This window comes from Antrostomus carolinensis, unplaced genomic scaffold (assembly GCF_000700745.2).
Source record: "Antrostomus carolinensis isolate BGI_N321 unplaced genomic scaffold, ASM70074v2 scaffold10759, whole genome shotgun sequence".
Taxonomy (NCBI): domain Eukaryota; kingdom Metazoa; phylum Chordata; class Aves; order Caprimulgiformes; family Caprimulgidae; genus Antrostomus; species Antrostomus carolinensis.
This window is the reverse complement of record NW_010336467.1, coordinates 2,605-13,169: the sequence shown is the minus strand read 5'-3', so window position 1 is coordinate 13,169 and position 10,565 is coordinate 2,605. Positions and strand designations below refer to the sequence as shown.

Below are 10,565 nucleotides of genomic sequence, written 5' to 3'. Positions count from 1 at the left end.
GCAGAGTATAGTACTGCCTCACGAATTCCCGCCCGACCAGCAGGGGACTTGGCTTCTCCATCACCATTTCTTTGGTCAACTGAAAACTATGGAAAAAAATCAAAAGTTCCATAAGACACGAGTATTTGACGTTGCTGTCCACATACTGATAGCATAAGCCACAGAATCCCAGGGGAAAGCACGCACCAAAACCCATGAGCTGTTTTACTACAGTCAGCAGTTTAACCAACATGTTTTCAGAGTTATCAGTCTGGTGCTGAGGAGAGGACCAGTGGGTACCAAACCAACAGTGGGAGAGGCTGCATGGGCAAGGGAGGTTACCTCATAACATGCCACCATTTAATCATCCTACATCCCTTCAAGTAAAAGGCAGGTGGCAAGCAAGGATGGTTCTTCAAGAGGATTTGCTAGGTGGTTAAGTCATTTACAGTCGATCCAAGTTGGAGTTACCTCACTCGACTTCACAATCAGAATTAAAAGTCAGATGTTCTAAGGCAAAGCCTGTGCTAGTGTATTAGGACTATTTTTTTTAAAGGTCAGAACAAGCCCAATCTATTTTTATCAGCAGTGCAGCACTCCTTCCTTGGGAGTGACAAGCACTGAACAGGAATATCAGATTATATTAAAATTACTATCCCATAAACAAATGCATGCTGTTCTTCCCTTGCTTCCAACTCAGCAAACCACCTCTCACAAAGGCAGAAGACCAGTCAAAGGAACAGCACCACCCATACAAATCATATACCACCCAGGTACAAATCGATTTAGGTACCTTCCACCTCATTTCCATGGATCTGTAAGTTACAAAAAGAAAGTCTTTGCAGGTAGATTACACAACACATGTATCTTCAGTCCAGGTCAGTCAAAACCAAAGCACATTCTGTGTTGCCTTGCTTTCAGATACTCATACACACTGTTCATACTCATACAAAACAGGTTCAAACTGGTAGGGAAAAAACACTGATTTCTGAGCATTTTCTTGCTACCTAATACAGAAACAAAAGTAGATTTTTCTGCTTCATACTCGATTATACCAATAGGTAGCAGAATGGCTGCTTAGCAGACAGTTTTGCTGTTGATCTATCACAGACTATATATGATAGTTGATTTTCCTGCAACCATTCAGGCCCTATAATGCTGACAGTAAAGAGCTAGGGAAGTGCTACCTGCAGTGAGCCAAGCAGATGTTAACCAAAAGGGCATTAAAAGACCACAAGCAGCAGCTGAAAGGACTTTCTCCTCACTACTGATCCCCAATCCCTTCCCCTACACAACACTTTAAGAGGTTACACAAATTTAATATGCACATACTTCAGGTGTGTCATCCAAATCAAAACCAACACAATACTAACTTGAGCCTTTATAAAACAATTCAGGGGTCATAACTTACTAACCTGTTTTTATTTAAGACTGCACAACTACAAATAGCTCCAAGAAGTGGCAGCAACAACTAAAAAAAAGGAAGTCAAACTAAATAGTCCTCCATCACAGACTACTCCAGATGGAGTCTGCAAAGTTCATGCCCAGGCAGTAGATTAGGACAAACCTTCTCTAGTCACTACACACAACAGCATCCTGTATCCTGGGCAAACAGTTGCCCACAACTATCATCTCAACAAAGCAAGGGGGGAAGAAAACCAGACTGCCTCTTCCAGGGAGATCTTATAGTGGCCTTCCAATACCTGAAGGGCCTACAAGAAAGCTGGGGAAGGACTTTTCATAAGGGCAGTTAATGACAAAACAAGGGGAAATGGCTCTAAACTGGAAGAAGGGAGGTTTAGATTAGATATTAGGAAGAAATTCTTCACTGTGAGGGTGGTCAGACACTGGCCCAGGTTGCCCAGAGAAGCTGTGGCTGCTCCTCCCTGGAAGTGTTTAAGGCCAGGCTGGATGAGGCTTTGAGCAACCTGGTCTAGTGGAAGGTGTCCCTGCTGATGGCAGGGGGGGTGGAACTGGATGAGCTTTAAGGTCCCTTCCAATCCAAACCATTCTATGATTCCTATATACCTGTACTAAGACTTGTTTCAGTTCATCCAATAATCTGGACACTTTCATTACATTTGCTGAATTTCAGAGCAGTTGTCCTTTAAATGCTAAGAGCTGACAACAGACTATAGCTTCAAGACAGAGGTGACCTACCAGGTTAGCGTTATTACAGTGACAGTTTCAAGCACACATCATATATAGGCCTGCAAAGGAAGTTACAACCATACTGGACATATGATGGACATACCAGGAATGCAAAACAAGCTTCAAACCCCAAAGAGAAGAACAGACCAAAAGAGATTACATGGAAGCTGGTATTTTAGATAAAGCTAAATCCAAATCAACCTGGCAAATTCCTTATATCTTAAACAGCAGCCTAACACCCAACATACTGTAATCAAAAGACACAAGGCAATGTTCAAACATACTGGCAGAACATACAGGTAACATATTTGAGGACGTGATCAAACCCAAACTCCCAGCAATGGGCAGTACACACTACATCCAGCTTAGCTGGAGATCCAGTATACAAGTTCCTACCCTGGGAAGTACACAGTTTAAGGTTCAAAACAGAAGATATAACTAGAATGCTGTTAATATGACAGTAAAAATTGCTATAGTTTGTGCATACATTGATGTGTTTTGCTCTGCTTTTAACACAACCACACACACACACTTTTTTCACTCTAAGTTTAAAAATAAAAGAAAATAAATGCAAAGTCTACCCATTCTATTTTTTAAATGCACTTTTGGTAAGTTTAATCCCAGGGGAGAAAGATCTGACAGGCTCCAGAGGATGCCTACACAAGCGCCTGCTCTTTCAGTAGGAAGTGGGTGTATCAGCACCATACTTACATGACAACGTGCAGAAAGGATAAGACCATACTTGACCCAGAACTGAAAAAGGCTTTTCAATACATTCAGAAGCTTTCAGTTGTTTGAGGACATTTACTGTGGAGAAACAAAGTGATTCTCCATGGCTGGGTTTGGTCCCCAGGAAGTGCTCAGACTCTGCAGATCACTTTCATTTTAGGAAGTTCCCTGTACCTGTGGTTTTGAAGAAGCCTTCAGATTGAAAGTGTAATGTACTGCAGATACAGAGGTCCATGACCAAGCAGTCTCAAGTGACCAAAAACCTCAAAGATATGAACTTGTTTGCCTTCTAGAGCATGTTAAATTAAATCCCCACAAAACATTATCAGATTATAAGAAAAAACACCACAGGTAGAGTAAGACTAAGCTATGGGTACCACTGCTGATTTCCTCATTCACTTTGTTTCCTGTCAAGCGCTTGTGAAGCTCTATCATTACAAAGGGCAGGACAAACCCTAAAGCAGTGGGAGTAGAAATGGCAGACAGACAAAACCTGCACTTTTAGATCCAGTTGGCTTAACTGAACAATGCAAGACTTAATTGCTCCACAACAGTTAAAAAAAAACCCCAAACCAAACCCTGTCTCTGTGCTGTGAGTTTACAGTTAGAAAGCCAGTCCTACCACATCCCCCAAGATCCCTGTTTGGAGTACAAGTGCTTTATATAAAAGAGCATAAACACACTGCTTCTTCACTCTTCTTTTTCTGTTTTGGGAGGGTGGGGAAGGTACAGAGGATGCCTGTACCTGATTTGATTTTTTTCTAGAGACTAGTTTCCCCTGGAATTCAAGCTTATTCCTATAGATGTCAATAGGCAGGTTTTCTACTCAATTCTGTCAAGTGCTGAATCAGGCCCTTTTGATAATTATTTTCAATTGGTTCTAGAACATGAATGTACAAAGCTTGACATCCTCACATAATAGTACTGTTAGCTGTAGCACTCACATCTCAACAGCTCATCCACCAAAAGCTCTTTCAGATTTCTCTTTGTCAGTGGAAGAGTCCTCACCTGTATTAACCCTCTAGCACATAGATGTGAACACTGTTCTGAGCTCTTCCAATGCTGCACTAAAGACACAATGAAAGTGTCTCATGCCAATTATGTCTGTCATATTTACACGCTAAAAATTAAAGGATTTCCCTACTTCTAAGGGTGAAGAATCTATTAGAACTAACTCTTCACATGTAAAGAGGAATAGCAGAATGCCCAATTCTCGTTAAGCAGATCTGGAAAGAAATAAGAAAAAACCTTTACATGACCTAATCAGAGGACGATAACAATCTGTTTTACTCCGGCTGCACCTGCTGCTACACTGCCAGTTGCCATCTGTTCTTGTTCTCCAGGCAGCACAACCTGAATGATACAAGTCAAGCATCTCCACAGAGAATATTTGCTCCCTACCACTCATGAGCAATTCATTACCCCACTATTCCTTGACCTGAGAAAAACTGCAAATATTTCATCCTGCATTTCTACTGCACAGAGCATAATAGCACCAAATGCTTGAATTGTCACTACGTTGACAGTTCGAAGCTTATCCACACGTTTTCATGTCAATGAAAGGGTGAAAACTGACAGGAAAAGCTGAAAATCAGATAATTTAAGATTCATTCATAAATATGCATTCAGATTACTATATATATGTAAAATTGAGCAATTCAAATCATAACAAATATACTAGACTGATTCTGCAACATAAGTGAACCCTTTCCTTAAGCCAAGAGACTTAGGGGAAGACAAATACCTCCTGCACAGTGGTTATCACCTGGCTGATGGAAAATTCCACCATCTGTTACAATGCTCCTACTTGGCAGAAAATCAATGCTAGGCACTGAATTTCTAAAGTATGGTTATGTAAATTAGGACCATTTATGTAAATTCTGTATTAGCAAATTTAGATTTAGGTCTACAAAACCTATTAGCATATTAGTATCCAGAAAAATAACAGACTCAACACCTAAGAGCTAGCATTGTTTAGTATGTTTTCTCACATGGTTTAGGGTTTTTTGTGGTTTTTTTTTTTAAATCAGAGAAGGCATTTAGTCTGAATCTTATTTCTACCACACATTCTACATGTATCAATAATATCTCTAATGTACATCATACAACGTTCAGGCTCTCAGTGACTGCAGAACCCACTCAGCCTGATATAAGGAGCCAGAGGACCAGACTCCATTGAAATAAAGCCTGCAAGTCAGAAAATCCCAAACGTCACTTCTCAAACTGTGTGGTGATTTTAAAGATCTTCTGTCAAGAAAAACATCAGTACTAACAGAATGATAAGTTAAAATTTATGTTGTAGCTTATTCTAAACAGGCCACAGTTCAGTACTAACAGAATGATAAGTTAAAATTTACTTTCAGTCTTATTATTAACATCATCCTTATGTCTTTGTTCTCTGCCATCTTCATTTCCATATTTTGGAGTTGTATTTCAGTACAAGAAAGTCTCAAAAAATACAAAGTTACTACAATGTTATAGTAGTTCTGTTTGATTGGAATATTACAGAGCAGATACAGGGAACAACCCTACAGCAGTTCACACTCTTTTGGCTACTCACATACTCCAAGGCAACTCATTTGATACTACATTCCCACCCACCTCTACAAATCGGTAGAGTTTGCAGAGTACCAGTCATGTTGCCCCTTCATTTTTTTAATTACAGGCCTAACTGACTAAATTAGAGCTGTTTCCAACAACATAACCAGCTTCTTATGAAATATAATTCAGATCTTTCATTTCTAAAACTTCACCTCTAACTTTACAAAAGCAACTCTGACAGTATCATTGACACATTTCCCAGATTAAGATATTTTTGCCCTCTAAACCAGAATGTCAAACTTTTCATGCAACACACTACTCCCTCATTTTGATATCAATTAATTCATTAACATAAAAAGGCTGTCTGAAAACTGAAGAAAAACCTAGAGAAGCTCACACGGAAAAGAGGTGCCCGTATCTAAGCACCTCATACTACAAAGCTGGCAAACAGCAGTTGTGATGGGCATTAAAGATCCGGTCAATAGTTAACAGGATTGCGTAATTAAGTGTCATTTGGGATTTCTCCAAGTTGCTTAGCAACAGGTGAGCAGGTTCAAAGCCATGAACCATTTATCTGTGTGGACTAACCAGCACTAGAAGCAGTTACTACTGCTGCTCTGGACAAGGGGAAAAAAAAATAGCTAGTGCAAATAAAATCATGAAGAAAACTCCTAATATGCTGCCAATAGGTATGATATAGATTAAAAGTTAAAGAACAAGAGCAAAACAATTCCAGTTAATTCCAACTCTCCATACATTTTACACAACTAGCATCTGCTAGTGCTGCTGACTAAGCACTAAAAAAAAAGAGAGAGAGAAGCTGGTACCTGCAGGAACTATGATAGAAAACAGAGTGAACAATGAAACACAAACAAGCTAAACTTGCATCACTAAGCAAATTCCAGTGCCCATCTCCACTGGGGATTTATACCATGACATCAGCTTGCTGTCAAGTAGGAAGAGTAATGTAAGCCTTTTCCAGGAAATGCATATTTAAAACAATGCAAGATACCAGATACACTGAGATGTGAGATACCCTTCTTATTTTAATACAACCTTAACTACCTCAGGGGAAGGAGGAGAAAATAAAGAAATTAAAAAAAAGACCCAGTTGTTGACTGCAAGCCTAAAAAAGCACCTCAAATAGGCAGGCAGATGTCTCAAAACACCAATCTCCTTTAAAAAAGGATGTAGATGCAGAAGTAGACAATGTCCCAGGGAACAGTGTCACAGCAATACAGCCTGTATTTCACCCAGCAGCCATTACAGACAGTCCCTTGCCTGCAACCAGTCCAACTTTTCTGTATTTTGACAGTTTTGGAGGGAAAGTATTCTGTTTGAATGAAGTTATCTTAAAGGTAGTGTTACTTCATAGGAGGCAAGACACTTGGAAGCCAGAGCCTGAAAGCTGAGTGATGGAATAACTCATCCCATGAATAATGTAATATTTTCAGATCAAATGGGAACAAGTTGTGAGGTTACCAGCATTCAACTCTCAATAGTATCTCCTGGAGTCTAAGACAGTCCTTAAGATACACATATTCACTAGGAAATTCCAGAAACAGGCACCCCCCAACCAAAATCTGAGCAGCATGAAGTGCTAGATACATCACAAAGAGAGAGAAGCCTTTATTAATAATCTTTAAAACCAGCACCTAATAAAACATGGAGCTGGTTTACTGAAATTAACACAGCCCTTTCATCATTCACTACAGCAACTAGTGTCTGCTGTATGACAACCACACAACCTACAAAGACAGAAGAAGTTCACAGTATATTTGAGGTGTTATTAGGAGCTGGATCCTAAAAATAATAATAATAATCTTGTAACAAATGGAATTCTGCATCCTTGGGCAACGAGCTTTCTCTGTGCTTAATTATCCTGATGCTGCAGAAAGGCAGAAAAATATCTAAATCCCTTTCTGAAGCTCTTTGAGACATGCTGATGAGGGGCACTATAAAAAAGCAAGACATTCCACCAACATATGGATAAGAAAAATCGAATTAGAAGCTTAACTTATTTTCTAATCAAAGTATCCAAGCAATCAATCCAAACCCAAGCACAAGAAAAGTGTTTTCATTAAAAGATTAAAAAATAATTCTGAATTATATTAAACACTGCCCATGCCAGTATTAAAAAACCTGCTTGCTGGTGGCAGATGGGAAGGCTTCCTCAGCAGCAATGCACAGCCCTTTAAACACTATAAGAATACAAATAAACAAGCCATGAATTGCTGCAGAAGAGCTGTCATTCTAGAAGTCAGCCTGTGTTTTTGCTAACAAACCTAAGTGTGATCCACAAGTTGATGGACATGATGGAGTCTGCCAGTTTGTACACAAAATTCAGTGCTGCTTGTATTGTTCAGCTCTGCCAAGCAAGAGAGAGATGAACTGAAGATTTAGATTCTGAAAAATAGCAGGAGAACAGTGACTGTATCAGGGAAATACTATTTCTAGAGCATTAAGTTCAAAAGCAGAGAAACAGAATAGAAATAAGAGTACCAAAATTAACCTGAGAGCAGCATCTATACCTGTACAGTAACAAATGTTCACCTGGGGAAGGGAAAAGATACTAGATGCTATTCCTGCACTTCAGAGCATAAGGGTCCACCTACTGTCCAAAGACAAACAGCAAATTAGGGTCTGTTTAAAAGGAGAGAAAAATATAATCTAAACTAGAAGAATCTTAAAAATTTGGTATTAAAGGTAAGTGACATCACGAGAGTTTCTCACCAAGTCATTTACCTTGGATTCTCCCCTCAAAACACTTTTCCTCCCTTGAGTGTTGGGCCTATTTTGATGTGGGTTTAGGGGGGGGTTGATTTTTTTTTTTCTTTCTTCCTTTTTAAAGTTGTCTCAACAGGCTTCACATTTTCTACTTTGTATCACACAATCATCACTTTTATTCAGCAACACAAAAACTAGCAACACAAAGAGAGGGAGGACAGCATTTCTGCACAAGCAGCAGAAGCATTTGAGTCCCTGCTCAGAATTAGCAGCAAGAAACAGGTTTTACTGTAAGTTAATGTTTGTAACAGCTGCCCTATGCCCACAACCCAGCATGGGTCACCTTTCAGTAGCCAAATATCTAGAGCTCCCCTTAGACTCCATCTAAGGTGTTCAGCATTACTTTTTGGAAAGTTCTACTCTATTGTGTCACAGAAGAAAAAACTCAAATTTAGAAGATACATATCTAAGTTCTTTCTTATGTTACAAACTGATCAGTGCACCAAATTTCAGAAGCAGTTTATTACTTACTTTTGTTTCAATAATGCACACTGTGGATTTATGATAGGGGAAGTGAAATTTTTGTCTTCTGTTCCCAAACATCTCAATAACAAGCCACCAGAAGTTTCCTACTTATTGAGATACAGAGTAGGCAAGGTGGAAGCTCTAGAACTAAACACACAAATAAGTTCCCATTGCTTAAGCTTTACAGCTTAGAACAAACAAAAAATACTGAATCAACAAATTAGCTTAATCTCTGGTACTTCTAGATGCCCAAAAGGCACTAAAATAGCCCTGGATTGATAGCTGCTTTGCTAAATTTCTCCCGTGGCAGGATTCTGCCATTAAACAGACCTGCACGCAGTACAACGTGAAGCTCAATCACTATTTGGGGATTTTCATGAGACAACTTCACCTGCAATAGGTCCCACCATACAGGTCAGTCTATTTTTATTTTTAAAGCACATACAGACAATTTGATCATCCTCCAATAACAGCTGTTCTCAAGACAGTCACAACAGTCTGTACATGCACTAATTCCTTTTAATTCCTTCATGAATTTCCAGAGGTACAGTTCTCGACTGTTGAGAAGTTCTAACAGTTGTAACTGCTGAAGATAAACAGCTCCAAATGAATGGAACGTGCCTCATCCTCTCTCCTTTTTATACTAGAACAGTTCTGGGAGCTGCTCATATCCTGCTTCAGTTTGAGAGAGAAAAGCTGGAAATAGTCTTGCCACTGAAAAAAAGTTAAGCAAGGCTGCTGCAGAGGGACCTGCTGTGACATTAAACTAAGATCATCTGCCCTGTGCCTACCTGGTAACACTTCATATCGTCACAAAAAGACAGCTACATTGCATTTAGCATTACAGGAAAAAAACCTCCCCCCTTGTGATCTGACAGAAGTCCAGAATGAACTCCTCTTGAAAATCTGAGTCCTCTCAAAGTCTTGAGAATTCACAGAAATATTTCTACACTTTTTTTAATAATCCTAAATCAGATTCTTCCAAAGAGGCTTTCTCCTACATCTGGGTGAAGGAGTTTCCTATTTCTAACTGGACCTACTCCAGTCTCATTTACCCTACAATCAGGAGTAACATTTTTCTGTAAAGTTACATTTTAACCATGCAAATTTCATCCTGAAGTGTAGTAGAACAGTACTAGTATGAATGGTTTGTTTACTCATTTTTAATGAAAAGTAACAGTCAGCTTTATGCCTATGCTGCTCTCCAGACTGCTTCACAATAAAGTAGCTTAGACCCTATGATTTTGCCATTAGAACAGGTTTTGTTTTGACATCCAAGAGCTGCTCCAACGACTCGAAGTTGGCAGCAGGTCCAGTCTTCTTCTCTCAGGTCTGCAATTTTTCCATTTGGCTCCACTGCAGCTTCTTAAAGTAAAAAGCAAAAGTTACTTCTAAGCAGTCAGAAGAGGCAGATGAGAACACCCAGCCACACAGACATTACAGTGAAACTCGAGCTCGCTCATGCTCCATTTAAAATCACCAGGATTAAGATTTAACAACATATTTTCTGTATGCCAAGCAACAGATACCTGTGAAGAGTCAACTCTTTCACCTCTACCCCTTTTAGTCACAAAAGACTCTTCACCTTCATATATCAACTGGATCCATCACAGCACTGTTACATTGGGGCCTACAAGAAAGCTGGGGAGGGACTTTTCATAAGGGCAACTAATGACAAAACAAAGGGAAATGGCTCTAAACTGAAAGAGGGGAGGTTTAGATTAGATATTAGGAAGAAGTTCTTCACTGTGAGGCTGGTCAGCCCCTGGAACAGGTTACCCAAGGAAGTTGTGGATGCTCCTCCCTGGAAGTGTTCCAGGCCAGGTTGGATGAGGCTTTGAGCAACCTGGTCTAGTGGAAGGTGTCCCTGCTGATGGCAGGGGGGTTGGAACTGGATGAGCTTTAAGGTCCCT

General features: G+C 39.7%; 1 protein-coding gene across 3 annotated transcripts in view; it reads right to left on the bottom strand.

Annotated features, from left to right (window-relative positions):
• G3BP1 (G3BP stress granule assembly factor 1) overlaps positions 1 to 67 on the bottom strand; it is a 10,214-nt gene extending 10,147 nt beyond the window's left edge. For all 3 annotated transcript variants that reach the window (XM_010174866.1, XM_010174867.1, XM_029086704.1), the window contains exon 1: positions 1 to 67. This exon is cut by the window's left edge and continues 58 nt beyond it. In XM_010174866.1, the coding sequence (XP_010173168.1) occupies positions 1 to 67 (67 nt within the window).
• Between the last annotated feature and the right edge of the window lie 10,498 nt (positions 68 to 10,565).